This window comes from Centruroides vittatus, unplaced genomic scaffold (assembly GCF_030686945.1).
Source record: "Centruroides vittatus isolate TY-2023 unplaced genomic scaffold, ASM3068694v2 contig_370, whole genome shotgun sequence".
Classification (NCBI taxonomy): domain Eukaryota; kingdom Metazoa; phylum Arthropoda; class Arachnida; order Scorpiones; family Buthidae; genus Centruroides; species Centruroides vittatus.
This window is the reverse complement of record NW_027122193.1, coordinates 1,280,402-1,301,885: the sequence shown is the minus strand read 5'-3', so window position 1 is coordinate 1,301,885 and position 21,484 is coordinate 1,280,402. Positions and strand designations below refer to the sequence as shown.

At 26.0% G+C, this 21,484-nt stretch overlaps 1 protein-coding gene across 3 annotated transcripts in view; it reads right to left on the bottom strand.

Moving 5' to 3' along the window:
* The window catches only part of LOC136975282 (GTPase-activating Rap/Ran-GAP domain-like protein 3), a 123,348-nt gene that overhangs the window by 25,010 nt on the left and 76,854 nt on the right, over positions 1-21,484 (bottom strand). For all 3 annotated transcript variants that reach the window (XM_067270317.1, XM_067270319.1, XM_067270316.1), the window contains exons 3-7: positions 13,195-13,278; positions 12,557-12,638; positions 11,155-11,270; positions 7,583-7,647; positions 7,441-7,507 (exon numbers count right to left, since the gene is read on the bottom strand). In XM_067270317.1, the coding sequence (XP_067126418.1) occupies positions 7,441-7,507; positions 7,583-7,647; positions 11,155-11,270; positions 12,557-12,638; positions 13,195-13,278 (414 nt within the window). The remainder of the gene's footprint in view (positions 1-7,440; positions 7,508-7,582; positions 7,648-11,154; positions 11,271-12,556; positions 12,639-13,194; positions 13,279-21,484) is intronic.

The window sequence follows — 21,484 nt, the reverse complement described above, 5'->3', positions numbered from 1 at the left end:
AACTAGTTGAGACTTTAACAAGCAAGAATTCCCACTATTACTATTCCTTGAACTATTTATACATTAAGAATCACTCTATTAGACCTCTTGATGGTCGCTTCACTAAAGAGTAAATTACAATCTTCAACATTTAACTTTGTGTTGTGACATATATATATTACATCTAATAAAAAATGAACCACAATTAATTTAATTCGTGTTTTCTTTTTCGTTATTACCTATTCTTTTTTCTTGTATATACACTAATTTCTTCTTGATGTTCCGAAGTGAAAAGGCTTTCCATTACCGTTCGTAACAATTCTGTATTTAATTTTAAGGCATGGATTTTGTTCTATAAATAATATTAATGATTTTCGACCTATTTTTAAATTGGAAAAATATTTTTAGAGTAGAAAAAGTATAATTTTTAACGTGACATTAGTGATGAGCACGATCTACATCGATCTATGGTGCATGATCTACTATTGTTCTATTAAAAAAGAATTCATTTACTTAAAAAATATATAAACAAACAACAAAAATTACAATTTATAATCGATTTAAATTTAAATTGAGACTATTTATTTAAATCATAAATAGTTAAATTGCTCATTTTGTTGGATATTATTCAATTAATTTAATAAATTCCTACGTTAGAATATACATAAACCATAAAATTCAGTTTAATAAATTTCAACATAATTGAAACTAAACAATCAGTAAAATTAAACATAAAATTAGCAATACAAAATTATAACTTGCATACAATAAATTGAATTTAATTGTCTACAATCTTCGAAGAATGTCAACTATATGCAACATGTCAATTGTAAGATTTATTTATTTTTTTCTCCCCCCTTGGCAAATCCTATTATTAATAAAATTGGTTGAAACTTCCATATTTGGACGACTTTCTTCAATGGCACTACATTATTTATCTAAGAAAAGGAAAGTTTTTTCATCTCCTATCGATTATCTTGACTTTTGCTATCGTCATATTCCCCCCTCGCATCAATATATTCCGTATAGCTTCTATATGATCGAATTTTTATTCGATATACTTCGTATATAAGAGAAAAGAAACATGAAAAATAATTATTATTTTTGTAATTTAATTAGATTTTTTAATTAGTAAGATATACTTTTCTAAATTTTTTTAATAACAACAAATATACTAATTAAAAATGAGGTGCCAAACTATGGATTTTCGAACTTTATCTAGTTATAGCGATTACATTTTAATTGAGATATTTAAATAAAAAATTAAATTATATTCATCATCATCATCATCATCATCAAGTAAACATGGTTTCATCGCCCGTGAATGTTTAATTATGTCTTTTCTAAGTGCCTTGCAGCAAGATGGCTCATAAATTATACTAGAACTGTACTAAAAACTCCGAGAGACGTCAACAGAATGTTTCAAAATTTATACTAAACAAAAGATTAATTCTAATTAATTCCAAGTAATTAAGTATAGTTTAAAAATCTATTATTTTTTTATCAATGGCAAACCTAGCACTTTTTAATTAATTATTAAATGTTTCCACAATTAATAAGTACACTTTACCAAATACTTTCCATCAATTATTTACTGTTTATTCTTAATTTTATTCACTACAATTGTGAGCAGGAAAACAAAGGACGAGTCTGTACAGAATCGAATCCATGCTTCTGTATCTGGAGCAAAAATGAAGATGCTAAAGGGGAGATTTGACCTTATCATCTATTGTTTGAACAATGTATCGTGATAATTGACACAAAATTAACACAAGAAATAACTAAATTTAGGCAAATGATTCATTTGATTAGGCATTTTTAATAGAATATTCTAGGATGAATATCAATTTATTTATTTTTTTTTAAGTTATATTTAGCTGGCATATCATCATTGAGAAAGAATCTTTAGTTAATTAACCATGCTGTGTATTATCATTCTGTTTTGGTGCAATCAACGATGCATTGCACAAAGTTTTCACTTCAATAAATCCAATTTATTTGATATAAAAATATTTCAAGGGAATGAAAACATTAAAAAAATGCCGCTTAAGATTGATTAAATTATTGAAATTAATTAAAGAATTTTCATACTTAATAACATTTCGAGTTTCTTGTAATTAATAACTTTATATATATATATACATAAAAAATACATCAAAGAATTCTAATTATTCTAAAATGCTTCTGTATTACTGTAATTCAATTCACGGATCTTTAGTTAATTATGATTTTTTATGCACAACATTACTGAAAAATATTTCTGATCTTCGGTAAATCGTGATCTACCGGTTAGGAATTCGTACCGTAGTATTTAAATAACAATATATTTCAACTATCATCGTGCTTTAATGTGGATAAAAATATAAAAGAAATTAATAATATCTATATCTTTATTATGACGTAAATAAAAAAAAATTATATTTAATATTAATTAAGTTATCAATTTAATCCTTGAATTAAAAATAAAATCGAATATTACGTAAATTTTTAAAATAATAATATTTAATTTAATAAAATAACTGATTAAATATGATAAAGTAATTATAAATGATTTCATTCACACTTTAATTTCGTCAATTTTAAATAAACCAAGTAAATACGTCATTGAAGATAATTTGTCATGACTAAAAAATATATTTAAAAAGCCTTTATTTTTTGAATTTTTCCTTTATTTATTTTGTTTTTTTTGGAAAAAAGTACATTTAAAATTATGAAGAAAACTTTAAAGTGAAAACAACACATCCATTAAGAAATAAATGCTAAAATCCTTCGAGTTTTTTTGAAAAAAAAAGGTTTAAAAACAAATGGAAAACATCTATTATATTTTCAATACTCATTTATTCTTTCAGTTTAAATAGGTTATGAGGTAACAACTTTTAAAATGCTTTTTATATTAATAAAATTTATGTATTTATATTGAAAATTAAATAGTAATTAATTACTCAATCTATTAAAATTTTTAAGAATTATTAATATCATTATTATTATTTTTTTAAATTATAAAATATTTATATCTGTATTATAATTAAGTAACATATACTACAAAAATTAATCGATAATATTAAAATATTTACTTTTATAAATGATAAAATTAAGTTGAAATGTTTCAGTAAATATAAATAGTCCTTTGCTTAATATAGTTGATATGAAACTGAAAGGATTTGGACGAAGATAGATTTTATCTTATAAATGATTGGTTAAAAAATAGATGTTACGCCTATTAACTATGTTTTCATCCAATCACATTTCAGATAACAATATTTAAACTAATTTTAGAAATTCTTACTATTTACGAGATTCAAATGAACTTTTAAAATTTAATAAGATTTATATCATTCTTCGAAGTTATTACAGTTTATACGCCTGAACAAACGAGGCACTTGAATGATGTCCTAGTTTTAGAAGGCCTAAAATCAGCTGAAAAATTAATTATTATTATTAAAAAGTCTATTTAAAATCCCGAATTCACCAGTTTGCCAGAGTCTGTCATTGATATTCATCAGTTTGCAGAAAGCACAAAATAGATAATTTAACTGATTTATTAATTACTTTGAAAGAATAACAGAAAGTATAAAACATTTTCTATGTATTTTTAAAATAAAATTTATGGTGTAAATTATCTTGAGAAATATTACACTAATCATTAAATCTCTTGAGAATTACATAATAGACTAACGTGATAAGATTTTTCATATGATCCTTACAAAAATGCAAAAGAAAACAATTGTTTGGTCGATACTTAAAAGCTTTCAACTGCTTTATTTACTTTCTCTGCTGAATATTTTCTTGTTTTTCTGAGTATTTTTTTTATCATATCAACATACTAATCCATATACTTTAATTAGTATCTGCATCGGATTTTTTTATCATTAAATTTAATGAAAAAGAATCTGATGCAGCAGAAGGCATCAATAATAATAATAAAATTTATTTATTTATTATACTGAAAACAAAAATAACAATCACTAAGCTTTACTTTGTATCAATAGTGTCATTGGGAGAAAATACATTGCAAAGAAATAAATGGATTGTAATGACGCCATTTTGTCTTTAAATGTAGCAAATTAATTTTAAAAAATAATAAAATCCTTTGTTTAAATCTGTGAAAAACTAAGATATTTATTATACGATTAAGTTATTAATATTTTACTAAATTTACGAAGAAAGTTTGAAGAACTGAATAGTGCTTTAACTTCTTCATTAAAATGTCAACTAAAACAAACAAAACTCCAGATAATTCTCGATAAAATCTTACAGATTTTCTTAAAAATTTAATCGAGAATTGTGCATAATTATTTATTAAGGATTTTTCTTAAACTTTTATAACTCTAAATCATTTCTTTGCTTATTTTAATGGCTAAAATGTAACATAAAAATTTACAATAGTTTATTTCAATTTGAATAATTAATATAACGTGACAATAAATGAAGAAAGTAAAAAGATAATTTATTTTAATTCTAATTAAATATAATATAATTAAATTTTTAGCACGTGAAAACTAAACGGAGAATAGGAAAACAATGCTGTTTTGGAATGATTTTTATAAAAGAATTTACAATTTACTTTATGAAAAGTAGAAAAATCAATAAAAATCTAATAATATTTTTTTTTTAAATTTAAAAATTCGTATTGAAATTATATTCAATCAAACACACACAAAGCTCACTTGTCTAGATTTATTTTAATTGAATTTTATAATCATCTATCAGAATTTTTACCTAATTTTTTTCTAATTATTAAGAATTTAATTAAATTTTGTATAATAATAATAATAATAATAAGAAACTTTATAAAGGTTCGAATTATTACAGATTATTTTAATAAATAGGGGGAAAAAAGGCTTTGATAAATGAGAATTTTCTGAAATAAAAACTTTGGTGTTTACTTTGTTATAATAGATAAAGCATTTCTCAACCAGTGGGTTGCTAACTACAGGAGGTGAAGACATACTGTTTGATGGTTTCTTTCAGTTAATGGCTATTTCTGATAAAGTAGATGGTTAGTTGTTACTTCTGATGAAAATACACCAATTTTCCAACCTGTGGTTTGCGATCGACTAGTTGGAAATCTTTGATTTCTGCTCCTAAACATCGTTGCCTTTCAGTATATTCCAATACAACAAAAGAAGGTCGTTAAACTCTTTTACATTTGAGAAATATTAAAAATTAATTATTTACTTTTGTTAATATGAAACTTAAATATTTAATACGTAAAAGGACGGAGCTTAGAAAACAAATCATTATTATTGAAGTTTCGCGAAATACAGAATTCCATCATCAAGATTATAATTTTCTCATTTCCTGATTAAGGTTGGGAAAAATGATGACTGCACTTGTATTAAATTTTCTCAATATTTTAGTTTAATTGCGATTACCGTGAAAAATCAATAGAAATTTGATCAATATAAACAATTATACGACATTTGCATAGCAGATTTTATTCTTTACAAATTATTAAATATGTTGGGGGGAAGAATATATTATATTTTTGTCTTCGTTTATTTTAAAGAATAATTATACGGATGAAATAACACTTGTTGAATATTTTAAACGTAATTTATTTGAGAAATTGACCCTGTAAAAAGGAGGCATATAAACGTATAAGAAATTCAGTTTATACAGTCTTAAATTCTGCTTTATAACGGGTCTAAAGTTACGAGAGTTTTTAGAATCTATGGTTATTCTATGGAAGTCAATTTCTAGATCAAACACTAAATTACATATTAAGATAATCTTTGTCTCATTTTATATTTTAATTGATTATAAAAAGGATTGGATTGGGTTAGTGGGATAAGGAGCGATTTATCTAGGGGAGGATACTTTCCATGAGAAACTGCCTGTAAGTGTTATACGTGTAAAGAAAACTGAAAATTTCAAGTGAATAACCTGTTTATAAGGTGCGAACCTACTAGTGTTCAGCGGTTTTATCCACCTTGGCCATTAGTACGTGATTATAAAAAATTTTCTGGTTGAGAGACAAGGAATTCTCCTCTTCGAATTCTAAATTTAGAATCAGCTGTTTTATAAATAAAAAAAAAATTATTAATCAGATTATTTAAAATTGTTTATTTAGTGTGTTTTTATTACAAGAAACAAGCAGACTACTAGATTTTTGAATCATAAAAAGAAGGATCCTTCTTACTTTCAACATACGCTAATGTATCGTTATTTCTATGTGACAAACATAAAAATCAGCCATCATTTTAACTTTGAAGTTTTTGTATCAAGTACTATTCACATTTTTTTTGTTATTTTTACTTCCACATTCTTACTTAAATTGTTGTTTTTTATTTTATTTACTTCAAAACTGGGTTGGTTTGAGAATTTTGATGTGCGTGGTTCATTTCTGGATTGTATCTCTAAGTGATTTTTGAAAACACTTTTCTTCCTCCTCCCTTTTTTTTCCTTCGAGTAAAATTCTTATTCAAGATTCTGGCTCAATATTTTGTACATTTTAAGAAATTTAAAACTCGCTACACACTTTAAAACTTCACAAAGTTTCCCATTGATCTCGATATTAATATAAACAATTTGAATATTTTTCTACTTTTATTTTTACACATTTTAAGAATTGACAATATTCGTGATGATTACTCACGTTTCAATTAGAGCAGAATAGAGATGACTATGCAAATTGTTTATATTAACATCAGGATCAATGAAAACGTCTAGTTTAAAGAATTCAATTTATTGATTCTACATCATATTCAGTGAAAATTATCAGTTTTAAATTTTAATATCAAATAATTATGGAAATTCCCTATAGAATAGATGAATAAATAGGAGAGTAATAAAAAGGAATAGCCTATAAATGCTAATTTTTTAAAAAAAATAGCAACAAATGTTAAAAAATTTGGTTAATGTTACCTATGGTTCCAAGATGGCGGCTCGTCTGATTCCAGCAAGGAAACAGTGGGGATGTACTGTACGTTCTAACCTAACCAAATCTATTCTAATAATTTTGTTGGTAATAATTATGGTAATTTATTACAATAGGTTAGGTTAGGTTAGGTTAGAACGTGCATCCCATTGTTTCCTTGCTGGAGTCGGAGACGAGCCGCCATCTTGGAACCATAGGTAACATTAACCAAAAATTTTACTCCTAAATAAATTAAAATTAACATATATCTGTCCGAAATAGGAGCCAAATTGGCCAACTAAAATCATTATCTTAACGAATTCTGACTCCTGATCGATATTTTAATAAATTTTTATTAATTTACTGTTAATTTCATATATTATACTTAATAATTTTAATATAAAATGATTAATTTTCAACTATTTAAATTCATTTTTCAATGACGATTATGCAAATTATGATTTTTTTTTTTTTTTTTGCATTAATTTTACGGCTTGAAGAGTAATTATTATTATTATTAAATGAATTTCTAAACTAATTACTTTAATGCAAAATAATATATCATTAATTTAATTATTATTATCTAATTTTATTGAATCTACCTTTTGAATTTCTGGTATGAAAATTTCCTTGGGGCCTTTCTCTATTTTTTCCATATTTTGAAAATTGCTATTTAGAAAAAATAAATTAAGATAAAGCATATTTTATTATATAAAATCATTGGATACATTATCAAAAATTTACCTTAATATGGATTTCACAGTTAATGGTTTATTAGGACAATGAGAGAGGCAAATTTTTTCTGCACCCTATTAAAAAAATTATGGTCATTAATTTATAAATATTTCAACGAAAATTAGATTTTTCAATGATTAAAATTCATTAAAATTTTTAAATTACAGCTTTAACATTATAAATTTATTTTATACATTTTATTTAAATTGCTTATTAATGCATAATTTACAGATTTAATATACATTTTTTGATTAATGTTACCTATGGTTCCAAGATGGCGGCTCGCACGTTCTAACCTAACCTATTCTAATAATTTTGTTGGTAATAATGGTAATTTATTATAATAGGTTAGGTTAGGTTAGAACGTGCGTCTCCACTGTTTCCCTTCTATTCGGTGGAATTAGAGACGATCCGCCATCTTGGAACCAAAGGTAACATTAACCCATTTTTTAAAATCCCTTTTTGTGTTTTCTTAGTTTTATTTTAGTGAAAATATTAATTCTTTCGTCGATATTACAAGTCGAAATAGGGGTAACAAATATATTATCAGTTAATAATTGATGTACAGCAATACATATAATTTAAACTGTATTAAAGTAATTATTATTATAAAAATGTATATGAAGAAATACATAATAAAATTATATAGAAAAATTTTTTTCGTAATGATAGAACTGACCCGAAAACACATTTTTGATTTATATCAGTGGCCATTTAATGGATGCACCATAACAAAAATAGGTTAACAGACAGAACGTGCCATCATCAAAAATTCATTATTTGCATGTAAATCCTTTTTAAAAATACTCTAATAATAAAACATTATTTATATATTTAATTTTAATTGCTGCCATTTATTTGATATTAATTATGTGTATAAATATAACATTACATTCGCTTATACAATAGAGTATATTGACAAGAATTACACTCAAATTTAAAGAATTTTTTTATATAAAATTTTATATAAAAATATGAATTTTAGTTAATTATAATCCTTTTTTTAATTTGTATACATCATATTATAAGCAAATATAATATAAATATTGAATTATTATTACTTTATAATGTATTCAAATGTAGTTTAAGTAAAACACTACAACAATGTATTATGCTAGAACACTATATTACACTATTACTATACTGTGTAGTAGCATAGTAGTGACAATGCATCACTACACTACTGTATTAATTGTAGTGTAGTGATGTATTACTCCTAGCGTAGTGATGTATTACTACTAGCAGTATTAACTGTATTATTACTAGTAATATACTTAATAGTATAATAATACACCATTACATTTTACTATTTAGTAGTATATTGCATTATTATTCTACACTACTACTACACAGTACTATTCTTATACTACACCACAATACCACTCATAATTATGTAATATACATGGGTGCACACTATACTACACTACTACTACACTATTATATAATATACTGTACTCCTATATGTCATTTATTATTAATTTTTGATATTATTTTTGAATAAAATATATGATTCGAAATATTTTATACTATATTAATATAGTAATGTTTACATATATTTTTTATTATGTATAAATTTAAATAAATCTTAATTGCAGGAATACTTTCAAGTTTGTTTATTTTACTAAGGAAAACATATTAATAAATAGAATAAATTGTATATTTTAAAGATAATTATGTAAATAATGCTTAGTTCTTTATCATTTATATGCTAGGAAGAGGATGAATATGTTTGATGAAGGTGATGCAAAATAATTAAAATTAAAATTAAATTTTAATTTCTAACATTTGTGTCGAAGTAAAATCTATAAAGATTTTAAATTAAAGTTGAATAATTAAACTAGTAGATTATCAATCATTTGAAGCCTTCGTTTCATAAAAATGTTATTAAAAAATTCATAAAAATTCGTTTTATAAAGAAAAATCATCGAAAAGCGCACAGAAAATGATAGATTTCTCGTACAACTCGATAATTTTTAAATAAAATTTTAATTTATTTCCATTTTATCTTAAAATTTATTTCCTCAAAGAATAATTTTATATCTTAAATTTTAACATTTGCTTAAAAAAAATAATAATAAAATAAAATATAATCTTTTTAAAAAGCCACTTACTAAATTTACGTGAAAGCAAATAAAAAAAAAACAAATTCATCAAGTAAAACATAAATTATAAATCAGCAAAAAATGAGTTTTATTATATTAAAAGATGAATTTGTTTTTAAAAAATCAATTTTTCTATCTATCTCCACCGATCAGAAACTTATTAAAATTCATAAACCAATTACAAATCTAAGAATAACGAAGTTAAATATTTAAAAAATTTCTATTTTTTTTTTTTTTAATAAATATTAGTAAAATATAAAAAATTAAAATTTTAACCTATTAACGTTCAGATAGAGAGAGAATTTTTAATCAATAATTTAAATTTTATAAAGTAAAAATTTAAGTTGGAATATTTTATAAATAATTTATTATACAGTAAATGTTTCGTATGGCAGAAAGAATGTCGAAATGACAAGAAACTAATTTAAAAATAACATTACACGAATAATTAACGAGTGTTGGGAAATCGTTAAACCACACATATATATGTATTGTGTTCTTTCAGTGAAGAAAAGATAATTAACAATTTTGATATCCTTGTCAATTTACGCAATTCTTATTTTCTCTCTTTATTAAAACTGTTGATTTATAAATAAATTGAATGCTAAGAATTTATAAAAATTTATCTCAGCTCAATATAATTGTTTCGTAAATAATTTCTAATCATTATTTCATTCTTTTGTACAATCGTACGTTAAATATTTACATTTTAATTTTATGCAGTGCCGTCGAGAGGTGGGGGGAGAGAGGGAATTTTCCCTCGCCTCCTAGTATTTTCTAACCTATAAATTAATGTTATTTTTACTAAAAAAAAAGTCTTTAAGGATGCTTTTTATTAATACAAGAAAACATTTTACGTATTTCGTTTGTTCCAAAAAAAGGGGGTCCCATACATTTTTATGTATGGATATAGCTGCCCCTTATATAAAATTACTTCTCTTTATGTTATCAGCGTATAAATTTTATATAATTTTAATATATAGGTTGTTTTTTAACGTATAGATTTACCGGTTTCCAGCGTTTATATTTATGTTTTCAATGAATAATTTATTTGATTTCCAATGCGTAAATGTATTTTTATTACATAAATCTATTTACTTTCAGCACTTAAATTTAACTGTTTACAATGCACAGACTTATCTGTTTCCAGCACAGATATATCTATTTCCAATGCATAAATTTGTGCTGGTAACAGGTAAATATGTGTATTGTAAACAGAAAAAATTACTGGGTAAAAATAAGGACATTTACACGTTGGAAATCAAATATAAGCTTTAAAAACAGCTCGTTCTTATCAGTTTATAACACTCAATTTTATGTATTTGTAATGAATAAACACATTTTTAAGGTGTAATTTTGTACACTTAAAAAGCTATTACAAATGATAATTATCAGTGCATATGAAGGATCGTGTATATTTATTTAAATTTAAACAACTTTTTATGTATTGTGTAACATTGAAAAGTTAATATTAATTACCGTTTTTTTCCATAGAACAGCTCTGCATTGTTGAACACCTTGTGATGCTTCTGTCAAGACCACAGAAAGAAAGAATGGAATCTTATCAGCATCAGCTCCAACATAATTTTGGTGAACTGTAAGAAAATTGATGTCTTGTAAAGAACTTGACAGTATTATTTACGACTCAATTCCATCAATGCAGTTATTATAAATCACTCAAAATTTATTTTGCTGTCCTTCAATAAGACAATTCCACTTCTAATTTTTAGATTAATTATAATGTTAAAACTCTATTTTTATATATATTTAAAATTAAACATTTACTAAGTAAATCTACTTAAAAATAAACAAAATTTTGATTTAATTTGCATTAAAAAACAATCCCAAAAAAACACACACACACACAAAAAAAAAATCTAAGTGTACAAAATGGTTAATGTTTCTCTTGGTGCCAAGATGGTGGCTCGTCTCTGATTCCATAATTATTACCAACAAAAATTATTAGAATAGGTTAGGTTAGGTTAGAACGTGCACCCCCACCTTTTCCTTGCTGGAATCGGAGACGAGCCGCCATCTTGGCACCAAGGGTAACATTAACCTATAAAATTTATATCTAAAAGTGTAAAAAGTCTTTTAAAAATTTATAAAAAGGTTTAAATTGGCTTTAAAAACACAAAAATTTAGAAAAAATATTTCTAAACACAAGAAATTAGTTACAAATTAAATTGATTATAACAATTTAAATTTATTATTTTTTTTTAAACAAACAAGAAATAATAATATTCCGTGTATATTTTATTAAAATTCTTTAATTCAAAGATTGAATTTATACGGGGATTTGATCACAAAAATTCGCTACAAACGAGAAAACATTTTATAGTATCGATCGCTGAATACAATAACCATAAATCACTTTCCTCAAATATATTTTGAATCTTTCATTTTCTTTCATTTTTTATAAATATATATAAATATATATGTGTGTATTTTCTAAATAATAATTCTATCAAAACAGAAAAAGAAAAAAAATATTCTAAAATTTCAATTCCAATTCTTCCAACTGTCAATAAATCCGTGTAAATATCAAAACGGTTTGCAAATACGGTCTTTAATAATTTCTCATGAGTAAGTTTTCTTAGATAAATACAAGGAAAAATATATATCTGGAAGAGGAAAATTTAAGAAAGTGGCATTTCCCATAGGAGAAGCTTTGTACTAAAGCTTAAAGCTAACGAAAAGCATGCAATGATAACAAAGACTAAGAAACAAGTCCGGGATGGGAAAAGTAACCATGGTGACATTAAAACCAGAATCAATCCGATTCGGATGGGTGCATTAAGGTAATTTCTGTGTAATCCTATGTTCAAGATAAAAACAAAATAAAGGGAAAAGAAAATCTGGATGCTTTAGAAATACTTACGTTTCCCTAAAAAGTACTTGAAATACCATCTTGTCTGATATTCTGGGTTCTCTAAGACGGGAGTACTGGGAGAACCGTAGACCTAATTCAATTAAATTTCGGTAATTATAAACTGTCTAAATATTAATTTACACAATTATACATTAATTAATAGTAAGAAAATTGAGTTTAAGCTCGTTATATACGTATAGAGAATATCGAAAACTATACACACAATTCTTAATTTTAATTTAATAATTTTATAATTTACAGTAAATTCTCATTAGTTTCTTTTAATTCGGAATTAGGAAAGACATTACAGAATTATGGGATGATAAAATGAGTGTACATTTATTACAGGGCACTTTAAAATATTCTTTCCTGCATTCTCTTCAATATAAAGAAATGTTTCACTTATTTACATTGAAGAAAATCAAGGGAATAAAATGTCAGGGGGATTTTAGATAGTGCAAGGACCAGAAAAATAATATTAAAGAGAATGCAAAGGGCTTATATATTTATGTTAAAAAAAAGCCCTTTGCATTGTCTTCAATATTAAGTTTGGAAGTAGAAAACTCGATAATATGATATAATTCATAGTTTTTAAAATTAACGTTCATTTTACTAGTTAAATTTACTATAATCTTTGAAAATTTTACCTCATCCTTATCTACACGTTCTCCAGTTTCCACTCGAAATCTTCGTATAAAATTTTCGGCACCTTCTCCATCACAAGAAGCCAACTGTGCATAAATGTGTATGTATAATTTAATTAATTATCAATAAATTAATTTTATTTTCAATCAGTAAAAACAATTTTGATATTTAAAATCTTTTATTTTTTCCTTTTTTTTTCTAATGTAATTTCGTCTTAACACGAAAAATTTCGTATGAAAATTAAATATTTTATTATTACATTATTTTTGCAAAATTTTTATTAATTTTTAAATTAAATTATATTATAAGTTGAATTTTTATGTTATGTAAATATTATGTTAAATATAATTATTATGTTATATATAATGTTATGTTTATGCTCGATAGAAGTCAATACTTGGAAGGGAAAATGCTATTTTATAAATGTAAGACACACACACCTTTATGCTGAGAACTATAAACTTAAATTTAATCATAAAAAACAAACGTTTTCGGCCACTCCACTGGCCATCATCAGGTTAACTATATTCGAATACTATTTCGAACAACCCGTTCAAAATTGAAATAGATTAGAATAGAACTCACGCGCTCAACTACGTAAACCAAATGTAATATAAATAACATAGAAAAATAAATAAAACAAAATAAATAAAATAAAACATGCCAATGGTACATGTAAACATAGCAATATCTATATATCTATAGGCAATCATTTGCGCCTAGTTAATGTGTTCTTGTGACTTTTTTAATTAGAAACTTCCAAGCCGATGGTAAAACGGTCGCATCTTTGTAATTTAAGCATTTTTTGGTTAAGCTGGACTTATAAATTTCGCATTTTTCAGTTGTCGCTGCAAGTGTCGGCGAATGGACAGGTGTTATGATTTTGGCTTCTTCCCATTTAACAACGGATCCCTCCGTCTGCGCCATTTTTGCTAACGTTGTTGTGCATTTACTTTTCGTCACATCATATCTGTAATATCATCTATAATATTCTCACATCATATTTTATAAATGATAATCCAGCAATTTTTCTAGTGGAAATTACTTTTGTTTTTTTTTGTATTTTTTGAAAAAATAACATGCAAATCAATAAAAAAAATTCAGTATTTTCGTAAAAATATTATATTAATTTTTTCTCTCTTATTCCTGGAGGCTTGAAAACAAAAAACAATTACTGAATTCATTGAAATTTTGATTATATTCAATTATGTCGAAAGGTTTCTTTTTTTTAAAAATATTTTATAAGTTTAATTATAAGTTAAACTAATATAAATATATATATATATATATAAATCTAAATTTTTATTAATTAAAATCAACATTTAAAAAAATCTAATTGTAATAAATAATTGATTTATTTCGAGGAAATATTTTTCGATTTTTTTCCTTTGTAATTAAAATTCTTCAAAATAATGAAATAAAATTACGAAATAAATAAATTCCTATTTTCTTGGCATAAAAATTTAAAAATTAACGGACAGTGTCTTCCTTTTTACACAGGTTTGTGTGTGTGTATTCTTTTTTAAAAAATTAATATACATAATAAAACCTGTTTAAAACGGAAACTTGCCTAAACGGGAAGAAATCTTCGGTACAGTGCGAGTCCGGTTTACACAGGTTTTATTATGTGAAAATACTACTCGTACCGTATTTAGAACTGTTTCTCCTGTTGTAGAGGGTCCGTTCTAGACAGGTTTTACTGTATTAATGTGTATAATAGATGGCGAGAGTCCACAAACACTTATACCATGGTATTTAGACACGACGACGATGATAATGGAGGAACTAGCTTGGTTTAAAAATTGATTTCGTTTAATTTCACTCGTGTAAGCCGAATCCATTCATAAAAAACAGCTAAATTAAAGCCTGTTAATGTTTTTTGTTGCACAAATCTCACGATAAGCGCAGAAAATCTGATGAACCTACACATTTAATATTGAAAATTCATGGCATAGCAAATTTACTGCAGCAAATCTCATTATACAGCCATTCAGTGCAGAAAATTTCATTACTAAGCAAATTCAGCATATATATATATATATAAAATCATTCAGAGATTTAGCTCATTAAATGTGCAAAATTAAACCACAATGAGTTATAGAAAATTTACAAAATAAACTATTCAGTAGCAAATGAATATTGTCAACTACCCAAATATATATTGAATTATTCTATTTATATAAATTTAGGGTGGCCCAAAAGCAATTTAACAGATATATATATATATATTTTAAGATCGTTTTAGAACAAACTTACAGTGCCCAGGATGTATTAAAATGCTGTTATAATAGATTATTATTATAATATACTGTACAGTACAGTACACGTGTAATTTATAATCTGACTGGTGACACAACCTTCTAGCATGATATATTGGCGAATAAAAAAGAGAAAAAAAAGTTCTAAATTTTTCTTTTAGGACAACTTTTTTACTTGTTAAATCCGAAATCCGTTAAATCGAGGGATTACTGTGTCGTGATTTATCATCGACAGTATCCCTGTGCTCAGTCAGTAGCGACTTTTTATACAGAGGGTTGGTCTTTGATAAGTGGTCATAAATTTGTACACGTCATATATAAAATTCTATTAAGTATTTGCAAAGCTTAATAAATATTAAATATTTTATATTATTAAAACTTATTTTTTTTCGACGATTTCTCAAAGTATACGCGACTGTATGACGTAAATCAAAAGAATACGTCAGCCTCAATTGTGTTTATAATAATTAAAAGTTATTGAGTAACAGAAACAAAACGCAAAGTGTTCTCGATATAACGCATTTAACACGTTTCAGAGAAACTTTACTGCTATAAATAGTGCATAAAAGTCATCACACAACATATTGAATGCAATAAATATCACGCATAAATCGTAGATATAACGTAATCAATGCACAAAATTTATGATATTCCACAATATAATGCATAAAATAGTGTAGTAAACAAAATAATCTCGTAATATAGTATTTAAAAAACCTCGATATAGCGTATTGAGAGAAGAAACTTTACAAAAATAACGTTTTATTAAGTACAATAAATTGATCGAAATGTTAACAAATAAAGCATTTCGCAGCATATTCAATGCAGAAATTCGCGATTTAACGTAATTATTTTTGTGTTTTCAATATTAAAAATTCATTACTATAAAATTTAAACAGATTATACAGTAATTGCCACGATAACAGCATTATTATACAGTCATTTCTTCAAACTAAATATAAATTAAAGGAGTGACTTAGCTCAGTATCCTTTACTCAAACAATTACAGTAAAATAAATATTTAAGTTAGATAATGTTAAAACAAATACAATTTCCTTTAAATTAATTTAATTTATAATTAAATTTTTTTATAGATGATAATAATAATAAAAGATAGTAAACTAGAAATAAAAATATTCAATTTTAAATCTGTAATTTTAAACCAGAAAACAAATAAAAAATATTCGATTACTCGTTTATATCAAAAGAAATATTCTTGAAAAATGAGGCCAAGGACGTGTTATTTTTTTATTAAATATATATATATATATATATTTATTTATTTTTATTATTAAAATTAAATTGTTAAAATAATTCCCAATAAGCCTTTAATTGTTTAATTTAAAAATGAAACTGTAAACATAAACAGAGAAGCTGTGTTTAGTGCCTGCTTTATCAGTGTTATAACTTGGGGCCTCGTGTTTTTGTACGTATGTTTATTTAGAGGAGGAAAGAGCCTGTTATAACAAATTAGGAACCGCAACAAGACTAAATCCAACATCGATTGATATCGTTGTTTTCCTGCCTTATTAACTGAATAAATACTTTTTTAAGGGGGGAAAAAGAGGAATTAACGTTGCATGACATTTGATTTTTATCATTTCCTCTTTCATCTTTACCGAAGTCGTTTTGTATTAAAAATAGCAAAAATATAATTACGGTTGTTTTATTCGAACGGAAATGTAACAATGCTGCCGGATATTGGAATGCAGTCGTCAACGGATCGCTAAATTCTGATATTAAATTTTATAATAGAAATTATAGAATCCTCTTAGGCTATTGAATAATGTGAATAGACGAGAATAACATTTTCAAGATTTGCGGCAAACAGGAATAGTCTGATAATTATGGACATCCTATTGTTATTGATTAAGATGCGTGCTATGTAAATTCGCCTTTACGGATATTAATTGCATCTAAAAACTGATTATTTCGGATTTATTTCATTTAAATTGTTTACCGAAACGTGTAAAATAAATGATTAAATAACTTAATTATTAATGCCGGCATGCATCATGTTTTAATTTAAAAATTTCGCAAGATTTCCGTACCTGGATTCACGAAAGCATCGTATCATATCGCAACTTACGACGAACGTTCGTCGTAAGTTGCGATACGAAAAAAAATTCGTTATAGTAATGCATGGAGTGGATTGTCGTAAGACAATTCAAGATAGCCGATGAATATTTAGTTCTTTTAATCGACGAATTACACAAAAGTTACCGTTTATTTATGGTCTTTTTTTACGACATTTTCGGTTATGACAAGTTATGCGAATACCAAATTCTGTCGTATCACAACTTACGACGAACGGATTCACGAAAGTTGCGATACGACATTTCGTGAATCCGGATCCTGGTCTCGATTTGCATTCGATTTTCTCTTCTCCAGAAAGTTTTAAGTTAAAATCACGTGTCTTCCGGTCCAGCCCAGAAGTGTTTGTATACAGATAATCGGGCCTCTGACCTCGTATCTAGTATCGATTTTCATCTACCTAACTCCCTTTTTCGAGATTAACTAAAGACAGATGGACGAAAGTTGGAATCTATAGGTCTGAAATTTGAAAATTGCAGTATTATATGGAGGTATAAAACAGAAGAGATGAAGTACTACTGTATAGCCAGAGCTGTAGCGGCATTGTATGTCCTCTAGTACAGTACATATCGAGGAGAACTGTTGTTTTACCCTCTGCTGCGTTTACTGGTTATAGTAATTATTAATTTAACAGTAAAATATATTTAAACAAACAATAGGTATACTTGAAATATACATAAATCCATGCACATGTAATGGAATTGAACTGAATCAAGATCACGAATCATTAAAACGAAGCAATTACCTTTTGATTTCGGTATCGTCTCTAATGGGAACCGAACCCACGTCCTTCGGCAATACATCAAACGCTCTCTAAAGTTCGCGTAATAACTAAGTGGACGAACATACAATTAAAATTAATTGAATATGAAGGCACTAACTGTACGAATATATATAACACGATTAAAGTTATTTCTTCGGAAGACAAGGTTAAGACATAAATTCCGATTATCCAGAAACTTTGCTACATTATCGAAAGACGTGAGTTCAGATCCACTCAGACCAAACACTTCAGAATAACGGATAACAGGATATATAAATTACTCAATAATTTAGATTATTATTATAATTTTAATAAGCTATTAAAATTCTATAACTTTGGTATATTATTTTAACAAAATCAAGTGTACAAACTTTAACATTCCGTACGTAATAAAGTTAATTATATTCAATTAAATAAGTCACAACATATTAATTCTACTGCTCATTATTCTGTTGGCGATATTTACAACAACAGACACGTGATTTGTTCTATATCCGCAGTGAAATCCATTTAAGTGTAATCCAATTTCGGCGGATTTTATTCAATTATTATTATTTTTTTTTATACTTATTTTTTTAAAGTCATGTTGAAGATGTTGACATCTTACAAATTGCAGCTTACCAATGATCTTTTCGAGTCATTCCGCATGTTTTATTCATTGAAAATAAAGCAGAAAACAGCCACGACCTATTTAACACTCCTGTTGGCAATAAAATGTTAATGGTCGTTTGCATGTCACAATGTCGTTCCGTAATGCATCACTTAGACTTGGAAATTTTTGCATTGAAATGCATGGAGAAAAATTTTTATTCGTTAATTTTTTTTTTTTATATATTAAATATATTTCCATTCTATGGAAAAATTTTAAATTAATTACCATACTTTATATACGTTTTATCACATTGAGGAGTTTGAGAAGGATCCGGGTTCGTAATCGATTTAATTATTAAATAAACGTATATTATGCACAAAAATAAAGATTTTAATTTGATTAATTTATTTTTTAATTCGATACAAAATAAATAAATTATTTTATGGAAGAAATTCTTCGTGCCAGTGATCGATAACTTTCGTTATCCTGACTTTTCTACTAAATCATTAAGCACCCTTGCTTTGTTACGAAACCAAATCAAAGAATCTTCTTAGCAGAAATCTCTTAGTATTTTGACAAATATTATATATATACCGTTATTTACATTATTAAATTTATTATACGACATTTCATCATTACCGAGCTCGTATTTTGATTATAATACAGTCGAACCTGTAATGACGGTCACCTCTAAATGGCGGACAATTTTAGAAACGTTTCTTTTTGTAAACGACCTACCCCAATCTTTTTTAATGTTTCCATCAGTGGCCGTTGTTCAGAGGTCGTTGTGTTCGAAAATATAAATACTAAAACCAATTATTCCCCATAAATTAATTTATTTAATGAAATTAACAGTTTATTCCTGAGAATTTTCTACTATTTAATTTGTTCTTTTATAGGAGTTTATATTTTTTTTTTTTTTAAAAAAAAAGAGGGAAGTGTTTACTGTAAAGGTAAAGGTTTTGATCCAAAAAGTGCAAGTAATAATAGATTTTGAGACGAAAATCGAAATATTTTGGCTAAATGCCATGTCAGGTTGACCTTTAAACAACCAAACACCAACCTATTTCGGTTATATTAGATTCATTGTTATAATTATACAATATTAAATCTTCCTTCCGACTTAAAAATAAAATAGTCTGAAAATTCTTCAATTTATTAAAAAAAAAGAAATAAACAAATAAAAGGAAGAGGGGGAAAACTTTAATTTAATTTAACTAAACTGCATTGCAGTAAAATTTGATATTTTTATTTTAATACATAAAAGAAAAATTATAATTTTTATTAATAAAAATCTTATATATATAATAAAATGTTTACCAATAAATTATATAAAGTCAGACCTCGATATAACATCACCCTCATTAAACGCTAATAAATACAAATGGATCCTCCTTTAAATATTAAACAAATAACGCTCGTTTTTTCGTATAATTCCCTTCTTGTCTCTTCGGATTAGCGCTATATCGAGTTTTAACTGTACTTGTAATTATTATATATATATAGACTATTAATTATGCTTTAAAACTACATGTGCAGTATACAAATTACATAATATAATGTCCTATATTAAATAAAAAAAACGGTTAAATTTACCTATGGTATACAAAATGGCGGCTCGTCTCTAATTCCAGCAAACAGAAGAAAGGAAACAGTGGGGACGCACGTTCTAACCTAACCTAATCTATTCTAATAAATTACCATAATTATAACCAAACAAATTATTAGAATAGGTTAGGTTAGAACGTGTGTCCTCACTGTTTCCCTTCTGTTTGCTGGAATTAGAGACGAGCCGCCATTTTGTATACCATAGGTAAATCTAACCAAAAAAACAAACAATTCGACAAAAATATCGCACGACCCTTTCTAAATAAATACATCACTTTTTTAAATGAAAAATATACATATTATAAAGCAAAATGTATGTATTTTAAGAAACACAGATGTATAGAATATCTTCCAAGTATCTGGTAACATCGCTTCCACGATAAACATGTTTACATAATTATCTATAAAAGCCGCGTTATGTATACACATACACGTGTTTAAATTCGAATCTTAAGATAAGAAGAAGAAGGAAAAAAAAAAAAAAAAAAAAATTATTCAAATTCCATTTCAATAATGTTGACTTATGAGATAATGGCGTAATTGTGCAGAGATGAAATCCTCGCTGTGTCATCTGCACCTAAAATGTCACCATGACAACAAACTAAACATCACGTAGTAGGGATGAAAGTTTAGGTAAATATCGTTAAGGAAGTATAGATGAATGGATGCGTTGCTAGAATATTCATATCGACCAGAGAGATACCCGATTCTAGAATACATACTTCAAGAGAAAATAAAGCTTTTAATAGATTTTTCTCTTTGAAAATCATAGAAAGATACCCCCCCCCCCCCCCCCCCCCCCCCCCCCCCCCCCCCCCCCCCCCCCCGGAGAGAATACGTGTGTATCCTCAAGCGCTCAATATCTTAAAATTAAGGTGTAATTTAAGAGTTTTAAATACTAAAAAACCATCAATTCATTTTATATTTTAAATACAGTAGGCTACCTCGATTTAACGTAGTAATTGGGTGTTCGCTTT